General features: G+C 61.3%; 1 protein-coding gene across 4 annotated transcripts; it reads left to right on the top strand.

The window, feature by feature from the left end:
- Positions 1-6: 6 nt before the first annotated feature.
- Coq8a (coenzyme Q8A) lies at positions 7-21,421 on the top strand. Of its 4 annotated transcripts, none has more exons than XM_070023217.1 (15): positions 7-91; positions 10,102-10,287; positions 12,016-12,396; positions 12,571-12,637; positions 16,238-16,312; positions 17,754-17,876; positions 18,612-18,697; positions 18,788-18,928; positions 19,113-19,194; positions 19,295-19,388; positions 19,577-19,718; positions 19,844-19,951; positions 20,045-20,110; positions 20,297-20,383; positions 20,754-21,421. In XM_070023217.1, exons 2-15 carry the CDS (start codon positions 10,111-10,113, stop codon positions 21,036-21,038), a joined length of 1,914 nt encoding a protein of 637 aa, XP_069879318.1. In that variant the 5' UTR covers positions 7-91; positions 10,102-10,110; the 3' UTR covers positions 21,039-21,421. The 4 variants fall into 4 exon arrangements, with proteins under 4 accessions (XP_069879318.1, XP_069879321.1, XP_069879317.1 ...); XM_070023220.1 differs by having other exon boundaries at positions 55-151; positions 10,102-10,260; XM_070023216.1 differs by having other exon boundaries at positions 55-151.
- Positions 21,422-22,537: the final 1,116 nt, after the last annotated feature.

Below are 22,537 nucleotides of genomic sequence, written 5' to 3'. Positions count from 1 at the left end.
GGGAGGCCCAGGGGGCGGGGCCAGCGGCGCGGGGCGTCCGAGCGCCGGCGAGGAGGTAAACAGGCCGCGAGCTCGTGTCGCCCGGGCTGAGGTGAGCGCGCGGCTGGCGGCGCGCGCGGAGGCGACCCGGACTCCCCGCTTCTGCGGCGGGGTAAGGCTGCCCGCGGAGCCGCGGGGTCTCGCGGGGTGCCCGGCGTTCCCGCGGGCGTCCCTCCCCTCCAGGCGTGCTGCGGCTCCGGGCTCCGGGCCGCGCCGGTGGCGGGGACCCGGCGCTGCCTTCGTTCCTCTTCCTCGGCCCCGCGCGGCCCGTCCCTCGTGGGCGCCCGCGCCCGGCCGTCCCTGCGCCCCCGCAGGGCCAAGGCCGGGGCTCCGGGGGCCGCTCCGGGCGGAGAGCGCGGCCCCCGCGGCGAGGCCGCCCCGGCACGGCCCCCGCGGCGAGGCCGCCCCGGCTCGGCCCCCGGAGGCTCCCGGAGCTGCCTGGGCCGGCGCCGCGGGCGCGGGAAGCTTAGGAGGGCGGTGCAGACGGACGCCCGCCCGCCGCGGGCACCGGCGCGGCTCCCGGGACGCAGCCCGCCGGGCAGCCGGGCGCCCGCGAGCCCGCGCCTGGCCGTGGGTGCGGGGGAGCGGGGGCTGCCTTCGAACGCGCGCGCGAACGCACGAGCGCACCCAGCCCGCTGCCCGCAGCCCCGCGCCGCAGCGCGGGCACGTGATGGGTAGTTCTCTTTTGGGGGTGGGGGGCAGCCGGGACTCTTGAACTCAGGCCCCGGGCGCTGTCCCTGAGCTTTTCCACTCCAGGCCAGCGCTCTACCACTTTGAGCCACAGCCCCACGTCTGGTTTTCACGGACTTTCCTGCCAGGGCTGGCTTTGAACCATGATCCTCAGATCTCAGCCTTTTGAGTAGCTAGGATTACAGTCATGGGCTACCAGTGTCCAGCTTATAGAGTTATTTTGTACTTGGTAAAAGCATCCATAGAAGAGCCTCCTATTTCCTTATGCAAAGAAACATGATTTACCGAGTCTAAGTTTTTCCTTTAGTGAGGTCCAGAATTTAATCTCAAGGTTATGGGCATTCAGAGCAGCTGGGGTGAGTAGAGCCAGTGATTATAGGGAGATTACTGGGGAGAACAGGAGTGTGCATAGATAGAAAGGTCATAATGAAAAATCCATTTAAAAAAAATCCTAGGAGGCCAGCACCAGTGGCTCACACCTGTAATCCTAATTACTCAGGCTGAGACCCAAGGACCACAGTTTGAAGCCAGCCAGGCAGGAAAGTCCATAAAACTTTTTTTTTTTTTTGTCCATCGTGGGGCTTGAACTCTGGGCTTGGGCGCTGTCCCTCAGCTCTTCAGCTCAAGGCTAGCGCTCTACCACTTGAGCTACAGTGCCACTTCCAGTTTTCTGGTGGTTTCCTGGAGATAAGAGTTTCACAGAGTTTCCTGCCCAGGCTGGCTCTGAACTGTGATCCTCAATCTCAGTCTCCTGAGTAGCTAGGATTACAGGTGTGAGCCACCAGCGCCTGGCTTCCATAAAACTCTTATTTCCAAAAGGCCAAAAGTAGAGCTGTGGCTTGAGTGGTAGAATGCTAGCCTTGAGCAACAAAGCTCAGAGAGAGCTCCCAGGCCCTGACTTTAAGCCTCAGGACTGGCACCAAAAACAAAAAACTGCTGGAGAAGCAGGTACTGGGAACTCATGCCTGTAATCTCAGCTGCTACTTGGGAGGCAAAGATAGGATCATGGTTTGAAGCTAGCCTAGGAAAAAAAGTTCATGAGACCCATCTCAACCAGTAGCTGGGTAGAGTGGAGGCTCATTTGTCACCCCAGCTATATGCTAGCATAAACAGGAAGATTTTGGTCTAGGCGACTTGAGTAAAGAGTGAGACGGGGCTGGGTGTGGGCCCCACGCTCAGGGGGAGAATGCCTGCCTAGCAGTAGAGCCCTGAGTTCACGCACCAGTTCCCAATCCTGCAGAAAGCTGCCAGAACATTACAAAAAAGGGAGCAAGATGTAAGAAAATAGTAGAGGGGTAAATACAGTCAAAGCATGTTATCTGCCTGCATGGAAATACTGCAAAGAAATTCTCCACGTTGTATAATTAATATATGCTGGTAGAGTAACTTAACAATGGAACAGTGATTGTAGCCCAAGGCCAGAAAAAAACATCCCGAGTCCCTGTTAGAATTTCTGTTTCTTTGGGGATGTATCAGGATTTCTTCTTGGTCAGAGGTCCTTGGGGACCGACCCTTTATGCCTATGGAAAAAGACCAGGAAGGACAGCACTTCTGCTTTCTCAGAGAAGTTTGGAGGAGTGTGATTGGGAAGCCAAAACTTGGCAGGATAATTTTCCATTAAGAAGCATGAACACTGAGTCATTATCTTTGTTGCTTGAAACAAGAGCTGTGTGCAAAATTAGACAGGAATATTTAGAGTGTTGTCTTGATTTGACAACTGGAAATAGTACTGGCATTCCTGCTAAACAACGGGAGGGACCTGGGGAGAGCGGGTGAAGGGGGCCTGGGAGGAATGAGGAGCTCTGGGATCTCCCTTGTGGGAGAAGTAAGGGTCTGAGGCCAAGGAGGTGTGGGGGAGGCCGCGTCGTGGGGAGCCTACAGGACTTAGAGCACAGTCAAGAGGGTACATACAGGTCGAATTCCTAGACCTGTTGGATTTAGGACTGCGGTTTCTAGTTAGAGGTAGGCGCGGGATGAGGCGCGGAGTCACTCCTGAGGAGAGCAGGTGCAGAGCTGGTGTGGGGAGCGAGGCGGGGCAGAGGGCCTGTGGGAGTGTTTCTGCCCCTTTCCCTGCGCAGCTCGGCAGTTGAGAGCGGGGTGTGGTCACGACCGCTCCCTGCAGTCAGGGCGAAGACCAGAGCTCTGCGTGTTGTTGCGGAGACTTTAATGGGTACGCTAGGGTTGCTTCCGCATGAGAGTCTGCTGGACCTGCGATGGGGAGGCTCCTCTGGGGCCTGTGGAGAGGCAGAAGCAGGCAGAGGCTGCACGGGCTGGGGATAGCACAGAGGGCCCTTCCCCATGGAACAGGTGGAGGAGGGAGGCTGAGGCCAGAGGAGAGAGGAAGGGGGGTTGTAGGGCAGAGTGGGCTGGCAAAAATGTGGAGGGGGGGTGAAAGGAGGAAGGGGAGAACAAGGCCCCGACGTGGGGTGGGGTCAGGAGTTGGAGGGGACCCAGTGCTTCTACTTGGAGAAGCAAACTCCCTCTGTCGGCTGCACCGAGAAGGACCCTGTGCAGCGCGAGGGAAGGAGGGCGCTCTCACCAAGGACCGCTCCTGTCCTGCTCCGGCCAGCCCCAGAGGACTGGCTGTCTGACAGGAGCAGGGATGTGTGGGTACGCGTACGTGTGCACAGCACGCGTACGTGTGCAGGAGGGCAGCAGAGGACAGGTGCTGGAAACCTGAGGTGCTTTCTGAACGAGTCCTTGCGCTTCCCATCCTGCCTGGGTGTCTGTGCCCAGACTCTGCTGTTGTAGAATACATAGAAAGGCACCTACCAAACTCTTTGAATCTTTCCAGATCCTGCCAAATTCCAGTTTTCCTCAATAGTTCTGTGTGCTCTGGTGACTAGACCTGTCTGGTTGCTGGGGATAGAGTAGAGGTCATCCGGGTCAGCTGTCAGGAGTCATGCTGGAGAAAGTGGGCCATAAGGCCTAAGGAGGGACCGGTCTGCTCCAGGCCATGCAGGGTTAGTGGCTGAGCTGGGTCTGAGACCCGGTGGTCCTTAGGACCTCGTATGTGCTGCTCAGGAGTTAGAGGGCCTAGTGGCCGGGGCCCTGCTGGGCCAGTGAGGGGTCCTGGGGACTGTCCTGCACTGGCCAGGGCCCGGGTCATCTCCCCACTTGAGTATCTGCAGGCAGGTTCTCTGCACTGGGCCTGGCTTGGAGGAGGACGGAAGATTGGACACCAGCAGCCACAGGAGGCTGTGACCCCGCAAGTGCTTCAGCAAACACCCCACACCTTCCTGAGATAAGGAACAACTTGAGAGTCAGACAGGGCAGCCTGAGGAGCCGGTCTGTGCGCATCGTGAGCTGGTGCGTCCCACTGGCCGGACCCCCTTTATAAGTGGGGCGCTGCCGCCATGCCTGCGCTGCACATGCTCAGCTCAGGGGCTGTGCACAGGTGGCTGCGCTCAGGATCCTGCTGTTAGGAGTGCTGGCGGGAGTTTGGGTCCTCGTGTTGTCAGGTGACCCAGGCTGGACACCTCTGTCTTGAGCCGCTCTACAGATGGTGCCTGAGCCACCACAGTAACGAGTAAGCCCCCAGCGCAGACCAGTCTGGTGCCCCGCCGCCTGTCCCTCCTCAGGTTAGAGCCAGGATGCCAGGCAAGGCACAGTAGTCAGACTGGCCTCACCCCGTTCCCTTTGGCTTACCACACCTATACCTTGTTCAGAGTAACTGTGGTTAACTGTATTAATTATGTGGTTGTTTTATTAATCCCACTACTTCCTATTGGTGTTCAGCACGCACCGTGAGCCCTAAATACTGCTTGCGGTTGGCTAGCACACTCCTCAGGAGCTGGTAAGGAAGCCAAGGTCACACGGGCAAGTCTGGGCAGAGTCGGGGAACGCAGCCAAGTCTCCAGCTCTGGAGGTCTTGGCTCATCACTGCGTCACCTCCCAAACCAGAAGATGTGAGTGGATTGCTTGAACATGGAGCTGCCTCAGTCCTGTCTCTTGTGTTAGGTCTACTTGGCAGGGAGGCCCTGGGACGTTCCGGCCGGCTTCGGGCTTGGAGCTGCCTGCGCAGGTGGTGGACAACCCCTGCATTGTCATCCGAGGCTGCTGCTTCCTCTGCCTCCCCCCTCCCCTCCTCCCTGCCCTCTCTTCCCCCTCCCCTCCCCCTCCCCCTTCCCCCCCCTCAGCCCCAGCCCGCTGGCCCGCAGAGCAGGCTCCCAGTGAGTCCTGAGACTATCCTCACCTGCTGTTGGGGAGTAGCGGCTGCAGCCTGGGCTGGTGGAACCCTTCCCTTTGCTTGGTACTGTTATGCAGGTTGCCTTGCTCCTGAGCTGTGATGGATTCAGCTTCTTGGGTTTTTTTTGGTTGGTTGTGGGGCTTGAACTCACAGCCTGAATGCTGTCCCTGAGCTTTTTTGCTTGTCTAGTTCTCTACTACTTTGAGCCACAGCGCCACTTCTGGTTTTCTGGTTGTTCATTGGAGAGAAGAGTCTCACAGACTTTCCTGCCCAGGCTGCTTCAAACCACCATCCTCAGATCTCGGTTTCCTGAGAGCCACCGGTACCCAGCTCAGCTTCTTGAAAGCTGTGACTTTGGGTAAATCCTTTTCTTTTAGTTTCTTCTTTTCTTTAATGGTTCTGGGGCTTGAACTTGCCCCGGCTCACAGCTTGGTTGCTCCACTGGCACTATATCACTTGAACCACAGCTCCAGCCTGGCTTTATGCTGTTTATTTTGGAGATGGAGTTTCGCAGCACTTTTCTGCCTGGGCTGGCCTTGCCCGTGATCTGGATCTCAGCATTCTGAGTAGCTCAGATTGTACGTAGTAGTAACTGGTGCTTGTCAACTTTGGGCAAATCCTTAGCCTCTGTGTGCCTCTTGCCCTCAGCAGCAAAGTGAGCGTGAGCGAGATACTGTGTGGATTCCACAGAGCACAGAACGCGCGTCTGCCAGGCCCTCGTGTGCTGGTTCTAATTCTTACCAAATACAAACATTTGGAGGACTGGTGAGAGTCACTGGGCGGGATGGGCACCGCTGTGCTACTGCTCAGAACCTTCTAGTCTGTGTTAGAAGAAGTGTGTGATGGGCAAACTGTTCCAAGAGAAAGCCCGGAACCAGTTTCAAGAGAGCAGGAGCTCCTTGGCCCGAAGGCAGCTTGAAGCCCAGAGACTCCTTTGCTTGCCAGGCAGGCCTTGGGGCCCTCCAAGGGCTGTGGGCTCGTGGTGGGCTTCTTTGGCAGCCTTGAATAGAATGGGTGAGTCCGCCTGAGGGCTCCCCCACCTCTTCACCAGGAGCCCTCAGGACCACTTTTCTGCCAGCTATGCCCAGGAGAGGGTGGCACCCGGGCCATGATGGAGTTGTGGGTGGGAGGCCTGGGGATTGTTCGAGGCCTGGGCTCTGGCTGGGGAGCTGGGCCACCATGCAGTTGGGATGGTGGCCCTGGCATTGGGGGCACTGTAGGTAGGATGGGATTTCGGCGTGTCCGGTAAACCTGCTCATATGCCCTGGGCTGTTGCCGGTGCCGGGAGCTCTGCCCTCCACTAAGAGTCCCTTGCCACCCAGTGCCCGAGCGGACACTTGAGATGGCCTCCGGCCTGTTGCATTGCTGGTTTTATTTTTAACAACAACACACTTGCTGTTGACGGGGCTTACTGTAGGTAAGGTTGGCACCCTTGTGGCGTTTCAGTTCTGGACTCCGGATTTGAAAGTCTTGTGCCTACAGTAATGTCCACACCACTGAGGAGGGCTGAAGGTCAACAGGAACACACCGTGAATGTGGAGACTTGACTTTGGCCTCTGGGCTGCCCTGGCTGCTTTCTCAATCTAGCCCTGGGGTGAGAAACTTCTTTTTCTCTAAGCAATGTCTTTATTTACTTTTTTAGCCCGGCAGACAAATCTGAGGAATTCTCATCTCCAGTTCACCAGCACAATGCCTGAGTTGGACGTGTTGCTCTAGTTAGAGCACCAGCCCTGATTTTTGAGCAAGCTGAGCAAGAGCATGCGGCCCTGAACTGAAGCAGGGCTGGTCCTAGCGCACAGTAAAGATTTGCTGGGGGGGGGGGGTCTTTTAACATTAGTCATTTAAGATTATGATGAAGACGCCCCTGATATAGCTCAGTGTCTCCCTGGCGATGTGTAGAAATCTCAAGAATGAGATTTGCAGAAATAACTCAAAGTGGTCGAGTTGCACATCACTTTGGACTGTGGTGAGTTAGAAGTAAAGCTTTTGAGATCTCCCTCTCCCCCACCCTTGGTTCTAGGATTGGAACTCCGCTTCAGCTTCAGCTTGCTTGTTGGATAGTTCTTGAGTCCTTGAGTCACTCTAGCCTGAGTTTTTCTGGTTACTTTGGCAATGAACTTTTTGGGCTTTTCTGCCCAGGCTGGCTTTGAATGAAGATCTTCTAGATCTCTTCCTCCTAAATAATTAGGATTACAGGCTTGAGCAAGTGGCTAAGGTTTGTTTTTTACAAACCAGGAGGTGAGAAAAGTTATGGAAAGTTGCTTCCTCCTTTCTTGCAGCCTTGCCTTGCCTTCTCCCCCTGCTGCTGAGGACGGACAGACACCCCCGCCCAGAACCCACAGCCTGCACTGATACGCTGTGAAGGGTTGGTTCACTGTGTACTGAGACAGACAGATGCACAGACACATGCTCTGCACAGCCCCTTCTTGCTAGGTAAACAGCATTTAGCCAGGTGTGGGTGTGGGCTGTGTGCAGTAGTTTGGGAGTCCGTTTGTCATTCTGCACACAAATAGCAGATTATGTTTATCAGCAGCTTCTGTCCTCTGACAATGTTTAGACACGTGCGTGGCCGGTGCCCGGGTGAGCCTTGGCCCCGGGCTCCTCGGGCACAGTGGCTGCTGCTTTGCTTAGACGGGGAAGGAAATGAAACTGCCTAACACTGTGTCTTTCATTAGCTCATCTGCCACTTTGTTTTTTTGTTTATTTTTTTGGGGGTCCAGTCGTGGGGCCTGAACTCTGGGCCTGGGCTCTGTCCCTCAGCTCTTCAGCTCAAGGCTAGCACTCTACCACTTGAGCCACAGTGCTACTTCTGGCTTTTTTCTTTTTTCTTATGTGGTGCTGAGGAATCGAACCCAGGGCCTCGAGCATGCAAGGCAAGCGCTCTGCCACTGAGCCACCTTCCCAGCCCCTCATCTGCCACTTTGAACGTAGGTTATGTGAGCTAAGACTGTTGGAAAATACGGAAAGATAGGATCTTGACAGTTTCCAAACACAGGACGTTAGCGTTCTTTTGTCTGTCTATGTCACATTTTCCCCTGGGGAAACACTGCTGTGTCTTTGTGACGCGACCCCGCAGCCTTCCACGGCCCTGTGCTGGGTTCTGGTCCCAGGCTGTCTCACTGTGCTGCACAGGATCTGAAATGGATTTTACTTATTTATTTAGCCAGTCCTGGGTCTTGAACACAGGGCCTGGGCTCTGCCCCTAAGCCTCTCTGTGCTCAAGGCTAGTGTTCTACCACTTGAGTGCCACTTCTGGCTTTTTCCATGTATGTGGTACTGAAGAATCGAACCCAGGGCTTCATGCATGTGAGGCGAGCACTTTACCACTAAGCCACCTTCCCAGTCCCCGAAATGTATTTTAAAATTGAACTGGCCATGCCAGGGGCCAGGTGGGCCAGACTGGCCAAAAGCCACTCCCTGCTTTAGTGTGTGGCTGGTAATTTAGGTAAGAAACTCAAGAATGAGTTTTAAACCTGGAAACAAAGTCTGATTGCATAAGTCCCAGGCATATGTTCTGTGGAAGATGTGACTTCAGATAGAGGGTGTGGTGAGGGTTTGGAATTTCAGGGCTTGTATGGCCCGTGGGAGCCTCCTACCCGATGACTGGCTAGCCTGGCTTCCAGGGGGGCGGGGGCAGGAACTGTCCTGGGACCACTGGCAGGAGAGCCCGGCTCCACCATCTCCATCTCTGATACCTCTTTCTATTGCCCCTTTCCTGCTCACCCCAGGCAGGTCTAGAGGGTCCTGGAGGTCGTTCTACCCCTAGACTTGGGTGGTGAGTATGTGATGGGGGCAGGACATTGCTGGAGACTGCAAGCTGCAGGCTGACCCAGGCCCCTGATCTTGGATGGTGGGCTCTCTTCAGTTCTAGGCTTGCTCTGTGGTACTCAGCCTTGTTCATGGCCATAGATTACAGGAGCCCAAAGCAGAGGCCGGGGAGTGACATGGGATCCCTTCCCATCTCTTCTGGGGGGATACATGCCTTCTCCAAACTTCTCCAGCTTACGTTAGAAGGCAGTGCCTGGTCCTTGTGGGTTAGCCTGGTGAATTAGAAGATAGGACTATGATGTGGCAGAGCTCGCCAGGGCTGGAGTGGATCCCAGGTTGCTTTGAGGAGCAGCATGTGTTGGTGGGGTCCTTCACCTCTCCACTGTAAGCTGGGATCTCTGTCGCTGAGCCACGGGTTGCTAAGGGTTCTGACTGTAAGCTGGGGTCACAGCTCACCGAGTCCTGGTTAAGGACGCTTTTCCATCTGCCTCCTGTCAACCTTGCATCCAGGAGCCTCTCTTTGGCCATCCCTTCCCTGCTGCTGGCTACGCGTCCTGCAGTGCCCTGGCAGGGTCCCCTGCCTTTGGTGCCATCCTTACCCATCTCTGCTTGGCTTTTGTCCTGCTGCCCTCTGCAGGGCACTCGTGGAGGTGCTGGTAGTTTCCTGCTGTGTCCCTTCTTTGTGCCTGGTGTCTACAGGGTTTCTCTTAGCCCCTGCACATGCTCAGGAGTAGTTAATGACCAGCCAGACTGCCCTGCCTGTACTGTGTACCGTGTCTCTGACCTTGGCCTATGTTGAGAAACACTGCATGCTGCACCAGGAGAGAGGTCCATGGCCAGGGCCAGTGCAGGCCCAGTGGAGCTCCCTTTTCTGTCTGCATGGCCTTGATGTCTACTCATCCGTGCAGGCCACAGATCCAGGGCTGCCTGCCCGGTGGGGCTGGACTACAGTACAGAGGCACTGGCTTGGCGACTAGAGGAGGTTTGGGGTGGGCCGGCCCTGAGGTCAGGCACCATCTGGGCGTGCATCCCAGCCTTGCAGGCAGAGCTGGAGTGGCTAGGAGGGGACAGGCACTCTGCCCTTCAAGGGTCTGGGTGAGGAGTCAGCGTCCTGAGCGCGCGTGCGGTCTGCGGGGACTGTTTTAGGCAGGGAGGCTTCTGCCCCGCTGGCAGCTGTGGTCCAGGGGAAGAGCGCTGGCTCCGGGTCAGGTCACGTGATTCCTGGTTCTTCGAGTGGCTGTGGGGAAGGAAGGGTGAGCACCCGGCAGCGCCTCCTTAGCATTTTAGTTCTTCTCAGTGCCCTGGAGTCTGGAGACACCAGTCTGCCTTCTGTCCTGGGTCGGCAGGCTGTCCAGGGCTTGGTGTGGAGCTGATTGGTCAGAGTGTAACCCCTGATGTGGCTCTTTCTCTTCCAGCCCTGAAGCATGGCTGCCATGTTGGGAGATGCCATCATGGTGGCCAGAGGTCTGGCCAGGCTGACGCAGGCCTCTGTGGAGACTCACCTGCAGCACCTGGGTCTTGGTGGGGAGCTCATCACCGCCGCCAGGGCCCTGCAGTCCACCGCTGTAGCGCAGGTCAGCACCGTCTTCGGGCGGGGGCAGGTAAGAGGCACCTCGTGGCGGTGGGGGTCAGGGTGCTCGTGGAGAGAGGGCCGCGCTGGCTGCTCTCGGTGAGACCTGGAGCCCGAATCCAGACAGACACCCTGGGTCTGGTCTTGTGGTCAGGACCAGACAGCCCGGAGACTCATCTGTCCTGCTGTCCTTCTGGGGCAAGGTGGGGCCTCTGTGTGGGTGTCCTACGGTGCTTCTTTCTTGAGGTTTAGGACAAAGGTCTGGTGTCTCCGTGCGGCCGTCAAGATCTCCCCAGGCCTCTAGTCAGTGTCCCTAGCGCCTCCCAATGGGAGGAGCTGCCGGGCCGCACAGCGGCTCCTCTCCCCCAGACAGACACCTCTAAGGACCGCGAGGCCCTTGCTCTGTCCTGGGATGCCGCAGCCTGAGGCTCACCTCCGTTTCTCAGAAGAGGAAGTTGAGATCAAACAGTTGCTGAAAGATGGGGGATTTCTAAGTGTCAGGGTCAGAGTGCTTGTCTCAGCCACGGCCACACTCTCTGCTCCTGTCTTCTCTGTCCCCCCGGCTGTCCTGGCCCGTGCTTTCTGCAGGGAGGAGCCATGGCTCTCTGCTGATGTTGGGTCTGGGATCAGGCCTGGCAGGACTGCCTGCTGGCCCCACCCCCTCTGCGGGCGCAGGAGCTGCCTGCTGGGGGTCTGCCCTGGGCAGCCCCCTGTCTCCCAGACTCTGCAGGGCCCAGGTCCTCTCAGCGCCTAGTGTCCCTCAGGCCAGGTGACCGTTCTGGGGTCCCTGCCCAGACTCCACAGCTTCCCTGCACACCTGAGAGGTGCCCAGTGAGACCAAATGCCAGTGAGCTGAAGGTGGATGGCAGGCCGCTTTCAGCCCTGGACCTCGACTCTGACGCGGCTCTGCCTGTGCCAGCTGGTGTCCTCACCGGCTGAGAGTGGCAGCAGTCTGTCTGTCACCTCACCTCGTCAGACCTGGCGTCCTGGGCGGGGGCTGGGTCCCTGCTGTCCGGTCCGCCATGTGCTCCTGTGTCCCGTCCATTCACTCCCACCAGGGAGTCAAGCCCCTGGCCTCCCTCCAGGACCCACGCTGCTTATTTATAGCCTCTTCTGGCAGTTGGCTTGACCTTGTCTGTGACCCCCTGTGGCTCTGGGGCTGAGGGAGCCCTATTTCTAAATGAGGAAGTAGCAGCGAGGGTTAGGAGCTCACTCAAGGTCATTGGAAGTTTAAAAGTAGGAAGAACCTGGGGCCCGCGGTCAGGAGCGGGTGACTTACGAAGCAAACCTGGGCCCTGGGCCGTGTTCTGCCCACGCCGCAGAGCTCAAGGGACTCTCGCGGGCGGGAGCCGCGTCCCTGGCTGAGCCTGTCAGCAGCAAGGCCTGGCTTGGAGCAGGCCTGGCGGGCGGGCGGGCGGGCGGGCGGGCGGGCTGCGCACGCGCCTCCCCTCCCCCGGCTGCTTATGATTATCGTTATTATTTAAACCTCCAGGCTTTCCTTCCCCAGATCCAGGAGTCCCTGCCTGGCATACTTTCGGGTACGGGGTCAGCTCCCGAGGAAGGGTCCGCACTTGGCCTGGCCGCGGACCTGCAGTCACAGGGCTTGTGTGTGCAGCCGCCTGCCCAGACCCACGCAGGAGAGCCCGGCAGCGTGGGCTGGGCCCCATCCTGGCTCCTGGGAGGAGGCGGAGGAAGCGGGGACCGAGGGTGGCCCAGCGGGGGCAGCTGCTGCGCATCTCACGCCAGCCTTGCTCCGCAGGGGCAGCACGCGCGTGACGAGGCTTTCGCCCCAGAGGGCTTCGATGACCCCGAAGCAGAGCTGCCGTTCTCAGGGCCACAGGCAGCTGCAGCCGCCGCCCAGGACCAGGCACCGCCGCCACCCCTGGCTCATGCCCGGAGCCAGGGCCCGGCCCCCACCTACGCTGCCGATGGACCATTTTGGGCTGACCGGGCTGCCTCGCCCCGGAACGGGGTCAGCGCAAGGATGCTCGCAGACCCCAGAGACTTCTCCCTGGCCACTGGTGTCCAGCGACGGTTCTTCCACCAGGACCAGTCTCCTGTGGGGGGCCTCACGGCCGAGGACATCGAGAAGGCCCGGCAGGCCAAGGCTCACCCCGGGAGCAAGCCACACAAGCAGGTGGTACGTCTGGAGGCCCCGTGGCATGGGCTGGGGGCGCCCACTCGTGGGGCTGGCCCACTCAGTAATGTGTTGTGGATGCTGTGGGCAGGGACTGTGTGTTTAGGAGCTGAGCCCTCTCGGGGTGTGGCGGGGGCTGGGTGGGAGCGTCCTGCACATCTCTGCTTTTTCCTCCAGCTCAGTGAGCGGGCTCGGGAGCGGAAGGTGCCAGTTACACGGATTGGGCGGCTGGCCAACTTTGGAGGTGAGGTGGCCACCTGCTCACGTGCCCCCCCCTGCCCCGCCCAAGTGTGGCCAGACCCTCCATGCCCCAGCTGCCCCCCTGCCCCGCCCAAGTGTGGCCAGACCCTCCATGCCCCACGCTGCCCCCCTGCCCCGCCCAAGTGTGGCCAGACCCTCCATGCCCCACGCTGCCCCCCTGCCCCGCCCAAGTGTGGCCAGACCCTCCATGCCCCAGCTGCCCCCCTGCCCTGCCCAAGTGTGGCCAGACCCTCCACGCCCCACACTGCCCCCCTGCCCTGCCCAAGTGTGGCCAGACCCTCCATGCCCCAGCTGCCCCCCTGCCCCGCCCAAGTGTGGCCAGACCCTCCATGCCCCACGCTGCCCCCCTGCCCCGCCCAAGTGTGGCCAGACCCTCCATGCCCCAGCTGCCCCCCTGCCCCGCCCAAGTGTGGCCAGACCCTCCATGCCCCAGCTGCCCCCCTGCCCCGCCCAAGTGTGGCCAGACCCTCCATGCCCCAGCTGCCCCCCTGCCCCGCCCAAGTGTGGCCAGACCCTCCACGTCCCACACTGCCCCCCCTGCCCTGCCCAAGTGTGGCCAGACCCTCCACGTCCCACACTGCCCCCCCTGCCCTGCCCAAGTGTGGCCAGACCCTCCACGTCCCACACTGCCCCTCTGCCCTGCCTAGACCCTCCGCATGGAGATGGAGGAGGACCCGGCTGGGGGGTGTGTTGCTGGTGGCGGTCCTGGCATTATCTGTTCTAGTTGTGGGATTCCAGCTCTTCTCCCTCCCCTCTCTTCCCCTCCCCTCCCCACGCGAGCCCCTCCACAAGCCAGCCCCGTGGGGCAGCGGTACTGTACTGGGGAGGGAGCGTGGTGTGGGGCTGCTGTGGTTCACAGCAGGGCGGGGCTGCGCTCTGCTCTGGGCACTGGGGCTCTCACAGCGCGCATGATCACTGAGTCTGTGATACGCGTGCTCCCCCGTGAGTCTGACACGCGTGCTCCCCCGTGAGTCTGTGACACGTGTGCTCCCCGTGAGTCTGTGACACGCGTGCTCCCCATGAGTCTGTGACACACGTGCTCCCCCGTGAGTCTGACACGCGTGCTCCCCGTGAGTCTGTGACACGCGTGCTCCCCCGTGAGTCTGACACGCGTGCTCCCCGTGAGTCTGACATGTGTGCTCCCCCGTGAGTCTGACACGCGTGCTCCCCTGTGAGTCTGTGACACATGTGCTCCCCGTGAGTCTGTGACATGTGTGCTCCCGAGTCTGACACGCGTGCTCCCCTGAGTCTGTGACACGCGTGCTCCCCGTGAGTCTGTGACACGCGTGCTCCCCCGTGAGTCTGACATGCGTGCTCCCCGTGAGTCTGACACACATGCTCCCTGTGAGTCTGTGACACGCGTGCTCCCGAGTCTGACACGCGTGCTCCCCGTCTGTGACACGCGTGCTCCCCTGTGAGTCTGTGACACATGTGCTCCCCCGTGAGTCTGTGACATGCGTGCTCCCCGTGAGTCTGTGACACGCGTGCTCCGTGAGTCTGTGACACACGTGCTCCCTGTGAGTCTGTGACACGCGTGCTCCCCCTGTGAGTCTGTGACATGCGTGCTCCCCGTGAGTCTGTGGGCACTGAAGAGCTGTGGTTGGGAGAGGCGTGTTCTGGGCGTGGCCATGCGCTCAGGCCAGGCTGCCGCTGGCTTTGGGGCAGTTTCCTCCACGACTTCCCTGTGGGTTGTGGGAGCCAAGGCTGGCATGTGGATCAGAGCAGGAGAGGCCCCTTCATGAGAGCCTGTCTCTGTGTGTGTGTGTGTGTGTACACACACACGCCCTCACAAGGACCGGGATCCAGCAGGCATCCTCCCCAGAATCGCCTCCTTGTCCACCAGGTGTTGGATGAAGGCAGAGCCAGGCCGGGGGAGGGGAGCCAGCTGGCTTTAGGAGGGGGTCAGGATCACCTGTGGGCGGGGCTTCTTTCCCCTGGCTGTGGGGGGGCAGGGGGGAGGGGGGAGGGCTGTCCGCCCCTCCCTCCCTTAGAGGCCTCTTTTCTGGCCCTTCGCCTGTCCTCAGGACGTGTGGGGCTCTTTGTAGAAAGTGCAGGTTTTGCTCTTGCAGAGCTTGGGCCTGGGGCGGAGAGGCCGGAGTACGGGGTTCATCAGCTGTGGTGGGGCTCCCCTCCCGCAGCGGGACAGGTGACCTGACAGCACGGCCGCCTCCCCGGCAGGGGCTGAGCGTGGGGGCAGTTACTGTTGCCTGTGCCACTTGCTCTGCTAAGTAGGCAGGCAGGGTGCTGGGGAGTTGGTGTTAGTAAGGGGTGCTGGCTCCAGCTCGGTGCGGGCGCCTGTGGGCTGTGTGGAGGGGGGAGGTGCACATGACAGCGCCCACCCGTCCCCAGCCCAGCACACTGTCCCCTGTACCAGTGTCCCTCCTGGTCTGCCTCACACCTGTGGCCCTACACAGCTGCCTTCGCCCTGCTGTTGCCCAGGGTGGTGGATTCTGCCCCCACTGCCCCAGACACTGAGCGTGGGAAACGGGGCAAGCCTGTGACTTTCACAGGATTTCCAGATTTAGTGTACATGGAGAAAATGCAAAATCTGAGTACATTCTGTGAGTGCCTTACTGGGACTTGATCTCAGGACCTCACACGCTGGTTCAGTGTTCGTCTGGGGCTGGGGCTGCAGCTCTGCCGTTCTGCGAGTTCATCGGAGAGGAGTCTCAGATGTCTGACTGCCCAGGCTGGCTTCAAACCATGATCCTTACATCTCACCTTCCAGAGTCGCTACGAAGGCAGGGGTGAACCGCCAGCACCCAGCTTATCTGATCTTTAGTTTCTATTCTGATTACTTGGTATTTTTTAGGTGTGTTGGGTTAAACAGAACATTATTCCTATTCATTTCACTTATCACTTCATCTGCTATAATTTTTATGGCTACCAGGAAATTCAGTATTGTGTGGCTCTCATTAGGTTTCTTCTGCTCCGCACTACATCATTTCAAGTACATTTGTAGCCAGTAATGTGTGCCCAGCTCTAGAGTGAATCCTCCTAACAAAGCCTCACGCGGGAGGAGGGCCGCCGAGGCAGCTGCTGAAGTGGAAGGCACTGACATCTGGTGGCCTGTGAGGTGTACTGCAGGTTTTTTGAGCGCCTTTTGTTTTTAAAGTTGTTTTTCAGTGAGTTGTTTTTTTCCGATGGAAGTACTGTTACCATCATTGTCAGAAAGTAAACATCCAGATGCACCTTTTCTTTCCCTCACTCAGCTCCACTGGGAGCTGGGCTCTGGGTAGCTCTGGGGGCTGCTGTTAATGAACGTTGGCTGACAAGACCGGAAGGGGAGCGCACGGGGGACAGGTTGCGTGGGTCTTGCCGGGAACTTCCGCCTCCCACTGGCTGCAGCGAGCTGTGTGGCTCACAGGGCAGCGAGTGACCCGAGTGCCCGCGGGGACGCTGCTGCTAGGGTGTGGGGCCTGCAGACACACGTGGAGCCCCCGGGATCGCCCTGAGGCCTGCTTGGAGGGCGTTGAAGGTGACAGGGTGGGAAGCGCCAGACCAGCATCCTTACCACGGCATGCGCTTCGCCCACGCTGGTGACCAGGCCAGGCTGGGGAGCTCAGAGCCCTTGATCTTGCAGGTCTGGCTGTGGGGCTGGGCTTCGGGGCCCTGGCTGAGGTTGCCAAGAAGAGTCTGCGCCCAGAGGCCTCTGCAGGTGAGCATGGGGTGCAGAGCCCCAGCCCTGTGCTCCCCGGGGGCGGGGGGAGGAGGAGACCCCAGACGGCAGAGAGCCCAGACCTGGAGCAGGGGCCTTGCCTGGCCACCCAGCTACGTGTTCAGGCACACACACCCTCCCCCCAGCTCCCACACCTGTATCACTCACAGTCCTGCACACTCACGCGTGCACCAGTTGCTCCTTCGTGTGCTTTGGTGGCGCTCTGCCAGGTTGGATGCCAGGCACCCCAGCTCTCCGTGGAGGGATGTGACCTGGGCAGGCAGCTCCGAGGTGGAGCGCTCGCCGTGTCCCCTCCTCCCCGTGCCGGGTGTCTGGTGGCCAGCTGCGGCACGCACTGGCCACACCAAAACCTGGGTGTTCCCTCCCCGTGCTGCTAGGCGGGCAGCTGAGGCCCTGGCTGTCTCCGGCCTGGGGGGTGCCAGTGTGAGTCCCTCCCGATGTGCCCAGGGACCCGATCAGCTGTGGCGCCTTGAGCAGGGGCCTTGCGTGGGTGCGGGGCTGTAGAGCACCGTCTGCTGGGTGAATTTCCTCCAGCCCCCAGTCCCACCTGGCAGACCGGGCCAGGCTCCTTGAGGGCTCCAGGGGCTGCCAGGACCGCCGGCCTGTTTTCCACAGGCTGTCCTGCAGCGGCCACTGCTGCGTCCCCACAGGCCGAGGGCCACGCCGGGCACTGTGTCCGTTGGGGTATTTTCAGTGGTGATCGTTGGCGACGTGGCACCTGCCCGGACCCAGTGCCCCTCTGCAGCCTTTCCCCTGCGCGGCTGCGGGCTGCACGGGTGTCCTTCGGCTGGACCGTGGTTCAGGCTCAGGTTCTGGGAACCTTCGGCCGGGCGTGGGGCTGCTGTCTTCCTGAGCAGCACCGCGCTGGGCCTGGGCACCGCCGGGCGCTGAGCTCTGACCTGGAGCCTCACCTGCGTCTGGTGGCCACCAGACCTTGGATCCCCGGCTCGAGCCGTCCCCGCCACTCCGAGAAGGGTCCGGCGCCAGCCTGGGGAAGCCTGGGTTGGGCCGGGTGCACCATCCCCGGGTCTGGGCTTGGTCTGTGTGTGGTGAAGTGAGGAACCATCTCCTTGGTCCTGTAGCTTCGCCTGTTGGTTCTCTGCTGCCGCCAGGCCCCCAGCCTTGGCTGCCTGCAGCTCCGGAGTGACCGCCCAGCGCCTGCCACCCATGTGTGGGGGGCGCACGGGCCCTGAGCCGGCCAGGGCGGCAGCTCCCAGCCACCCCTCCCCGGCTCTCACCGCCGCCACGCGGACCACGCGTTGAGGGCACACTGTCCCCAGAGTTGTGGTCCAGAGCCCGTGGCCTCCCGCAGCGGCCCTCCCCCCATGGCTCAGGGACTGATGCTGAGGGGGAGCGCACGAGCTGTGGAGGGCTGGAAGCCCTCCATCCCGTCGCACTGCAGACGCCCCTCTTGCTGCAGGAAAGAAGGCTGTGCTGGACTCCAGCCCTTTCCTCTCGGAGGCCAACGCAGAACGCATCGTGAGCACGCTGTGTAAGGTGCGCGGGGCGGCGCTGAAGTTGGGTCAGATGCTGAGCATCCAGGGTGAGTGCGGGCCTGGGCTTCGCCCGGGGAGCAGGACAGGACACAGACGCTGACTCACCCGAGCCGTGCCGAGGGGGTGCGTGGGGGCCGGCGGGGAGCCAGGCTGCGGCTTGCTGCCTGCGGGGGGAGCGCCCGCTTTCCAGTGGTGCCCGAAGAGGGAAGGCTGAGCGCAGCCGCCACACTGCGTCCCCGGCCAGGGCTCCCCGCTGCAGGCGGGTGGTGTGGGTGCAGCCGCCGCAGCGCCAGTGCCCGGGCCGAGCACGGGTCCCGGGGCAGCTGAGGCGGGCAGGGCGGGCCGGCTGCGTGCAGGGCTGCAGCTGGCAGAGTCGTGGCCTTGTCCGGTGGGACTCCAGGTGGGGCGGGGGGAAGACTGGAGGGACGGGCGGGAGGAGCCTGAGGTGATCAGATCAGAGTTTACAAACGTGACCCTGTGTCACGTCAGAGCCCTGTCGGGTGACAGGTAGTCTGGGCCCAGTACACGTGGGGTGGGGGTGGCGCTGGCCACTTGGGACTGGGGCTCTGGCCTCTCCACGAAGCTGCTGTGTGCCTGAGCGTGCCGCAGCCTCCGTCCAGAGCCTGTGTCAGGAGGAGGCAGCGGCCAGCCTTCTGCTTGTCTTGGACCTGGGGTCCAGATGGAGGCGTGGCGGCCGCTGCCCACTCCGTGCCCAGGAGGGTGCACTCTGGCGCTGTCCAGTGCCTGCTTCCTCCGTGATGCTCACGGCCTGTGCCTTCCAGACGATGCCTTCATCAACCCTCACCTGGCCAAGATCTTCGAGCGTGTGCGGCAGAGCGCTGACTTCATGCCGCTGAAGCAGATGACGGTGAGGAGCGCAGGCCACGGGCCACGGCGTGAGCTCCCCAGGGGCCCGGGGCAGGTGGCGCTCAGGGCCTCCGCTTGATCTCCCCTGCAGAAGACGCTCAACACGGACCTGGGCCCGCACTGGAGGGAGAGGCTGGAGTACTTCGAGGAGCGGCCCTTTGCAGCCGCCTCCATCGGCCAGGTGCACCTGGCCCGCCTGAAGGGCGGCCGGGAGGTGGCCATGAAGATCCAGGTGGGCGCGCCCAGGCCGCTCTGTGCCCAGCCTTGCCATGCGGGCTGGGCCCCCTCCCTGCCCCCTCCACACCTGCACACCCGGTGTCGGACGCATGCCCAGCCAGGAGCGGCTGTGCTCCTGGCGGGGAGGTGTGCACGGTGGGTGGGCGGCTTGGGGAAGGGCCTGCTCTGTGTCTCTCTAGTATCCTGGTGTGGCCCAGAGCATCAACAGTGACGTCAACAACCTCATGGCCGTGCTGAACATGAGCAACATACTCCCGGAAGGTGGGTGAGGTGTGCGTGTGTGCGTGAGCGGGTGACGGTGTGTGGCGGGGTTCCGGGACCCCCGCGGAGCCCGACCTCGCCCACGCCCCTCCCGGCCCAGGCCTGTTCCCTGAGCACCTGATTGACGTGATGAGGCGGGAACTGACCCTTGAGTGCGACTACCAGCGGGAAGCGGCCTGTGCCAAGAAGTTCAGGTGTGGCTCCTGGCGGGTCCCCGGCCCACGGGGCTTGTGGGGTGAAGGAGCAAGGGCCGGAGGTGGTGGCGGGGCTGGCCCCGGCCTGTGGCCATGTCTTCTCCACAACCGAGCGGGGTCTGTGCTGCCGGACTTCTGCGGCGGGGGTTCCGGAGGGTCTGGGGCCAATGTGACCTCGGCCCTCCCAGGGAGCTGCTGAAGGACCACCCCTTCTTCTACGTGCCTGAGATCGTGGACGAGCTCTGCAGCCCCCACGTCCTCACCACAGAGCTGGTGCCGGGCTTCCCCCTGGACCAGGCGGAAGGGCTGAGCCAGGAGATTCGCAATGAGGTGAGGAGCTGCTGGAGGCCCGGCAGGTGCCCAGGGCAGGGTGGCTCCCTCCTCCGGCTGGCACAGCGGTGGCACCCTGGCTGGCAAGGCCTGGGCGTGGGCGCTGACACAGCCCTGCCCTCCAGATCTGCTACAACATCCTGGTTCTGTGTCTGAGGGAGCTGTTCGAATTCCACATCATGCAGACAGACCCCAACTGGTCCAACTTCTTCTACGACCCTCAGCAGCACAAGGTGAGCGGCGTGGGCATGGCGGCCAGGCCCACCCCCGAGTGCCGCGTCCTCCCCTCCCCACCTGGGGGCCCAACTTCTCTGTCTCCACCCCAGGTGGCTCTTCTGGACTTCGGGGCAACACGGGAGTACGACAGGTCCTTCACCGACCTCTACATCCAGGTAGGCACAGGGCCCGGGTGAGATGGGCCGGACGCACGGGGCTGCAGGGGAGGAAGGACGTCCGAGCTGCGTGCGCAGTGCTGGCTGGGGCCTTCGCCTGGGCCAGGAGGCGAGGGGTGAGTGTGCGGACTGGGGCTTGTTCTGCTGCCTGGGTTTCTGGAAGCTTCTTTCTATGCATCTGCTCAGATTATCCGGGCTGCTGCGGACAGAGACAGGGAGACGGTGCTGAAGAAGTCCATCGAGATGAAGTTCCTCACAGGCTACGAGGTCAAGGTGGGTGGAGTTGTGGGCAGGCGGTGGAGGCGCAGATGGAGGCTTCTGGGCGCAGGGCGGGCCGGTGCTGTGTTTGGAGTGCCAGGTGAAGCTGCCCGTTTGTCACCCACCTCGTCAAGGCTCTGGAAGGACAAAGCCTGGGGGTCCAGACTGTTAGCTGAGGGGTGGGCTCTGATTCTTCGCCGGCAGCTCCTGGAGGCCAGCACTTGCCTCCAGCCTCAGCTTGCTGTGGTCAGCTGCTTGCCTCCAGCCTCAGCTTGCTGCTAGCAGGGCTGAAGGGGAGGAGGGTGCATCTGTTCAGCCTGGTTACGCTGGAGGAGTCGTTGGTGGGCGTCCGGGGCCCGCACCCCTCACACCCTCCTCCGGGCAGGCCATGGAGGACGCCCATCTGGACGCCATCCTCATCCTGGGAGAGGCCTTCGCCTCCGACCAGCCCTTCGACTTTGGCACCCAGAGCACCACCGAGAAGATCCACGGCCTGATCCCCATCATGCTCAAGCACCGGCTCGTGCCCCCGCCTGAGGAGACCTACTCGCTGCACCGCAAGATGGGCGGCTCCTTCCTCATCTGCTCCAAGCTCAAGGCGCGCTTCCCCTGCAAGGCCATGTTCGAGGAGGCCTACAGCAACTACTGCCGGCACCGGGCGGCCCAGTAGCGCGGCCCGCCTGCCCTGGCTCCGCCGCCGGCGAGCGGCTGCCGGCTGTGCAGTGCCAGGAAGAGGCCGGGGAGGCCACGCGGCTCTGAGGTGGAAGGCGGGCCCGGGCTGCTCGCCAGTGCCTGTGGCCAAGAAAACCAGAGACAAGAAGCAAACGCAGGGGAGCCATGTTGGCTTTTGTCAGCCACGCAGTGGGAGGCTGGCGCTTCTGGTGCGGTTTCCGAGCCTGCCTTCTGCCACTCTGGCTCTAGGTTGGCACGGGGCCTGGCGCCAGCAGCCGCTGGAGGGCCCCAGCGGGCCAGTGCAGCGTCTGTGCGAGCCAGTGCAGCGTCTGTGCGAGTCTTGTGCTCACATTTATTTGTTGCCTATCAATAAAAATACTACGAAAAGCCTGGAGACTGCTCCTTGCCTGCCGGGCGCCGAGCGTCCCGGGGGCGCTGAGGCCCTGCCCCCAGCCCCACCTCCAGGTGTGGAAGAGGCCCTCGCCCCGCCAGGTGGGGCCGCCACCTGCCCACTCCAGCCGGCTGGTGCCAGAGCCCCTGCGGCGTTGGTGCCCAGCTCGCAGAACCCACGGCTGAAGGGCACCCTGACAAGAGGCTTTTTCCAGGTGGGGGTGACAGCATCTGGATGCTGGGCGGGCCTTCCCCCAACCCGTGCCCTGAAGACTTACCTGGGAGGGGCGTGGGAATTCCAAGTCCGGAAGCTTCTCTGGAGTTCAGGAGGGACAAGAACCTGGGTCCCTCTGTGCAGGGCGAGGGTTCGGCTGCTCATCACTGGGCCCCCCCCCGGCACCCCGCCGGGCCTGGAGGGTCATGCCACAGGGTGCACAGGAGCCTGCGGGCTCATCTTGATCGGGCCACAGGCCTGGGGTGTAGAGGAGGAACGGCAGGAGCAGCAACCGTCTTGCTGTCGGAGGAAGAGCTTTCCAGGGAGAGTAGGGGGAGGGCCAGGCCTCAGGGCCCAGAAGACGGCACGCCCAGCGCCTACTTGCTTATTTTCGTGGTTGATCAAGGGGCTTGAACTCTGGGCCCGGGCACTGTCCCTCAGCTCTAGCTCATGGTGAGCAGTCTACCGCCTGAGCCACAGCACCACTTCTGATTTTCTAGTGGTTTATTGGAGATCAGAGTCTCAGACTTTCCTGCCCAAGCTGGCTTTGAACCGCAATCCTCAGATCTCAGCCTCCTGAGTAGTTATAATTACAGGCATGAGCCACGGGTGCTTGGCCCTACTTGCTTTTCTTAGGTACCCAAAGGTCAGGGACTGAATGGCTTCCCGTTCCAGCCCAAAGTCCAGGGTTTGCTGCCAGCTGAGGTAGTTATGAATGGGACAGGCGGAGGTTGGAGTACTTGGGGGTTTGCCTCTGCCCTTCTGGCAGCTGTAGGCGGATGGACGTGGCCTAGACGGACGGCCTAGCACCACAGTCACTGTGTGGTGGGACCGAAACCAAGGACAGACAATAGGCATGGGCAGGCTGGACTCTGGGCATCTGAAGTAGTGGA

The sequence above is a fragment of the Dipodomys merriami genome, unplaced genomic scaffold, assembly GCF_024711535.1.
Source record: "Dipodomys merriami isolate MVZ:Mamm:240054 unplaced genomic scaffold, mDipMer1.0.p SCAF_158, whole genome shotgun sequence".
Lineage (NCBI taxonomy): Eukaryota > Metazoa > Chordata > Mammalia > Rodentia > Heteromyidae > Dipodomys > Dipodomys merriami.
Note: the sequence above shows the minus strand (reverse complement) of the source record. Positions and strands in the feature narration are given on the sequence as shown.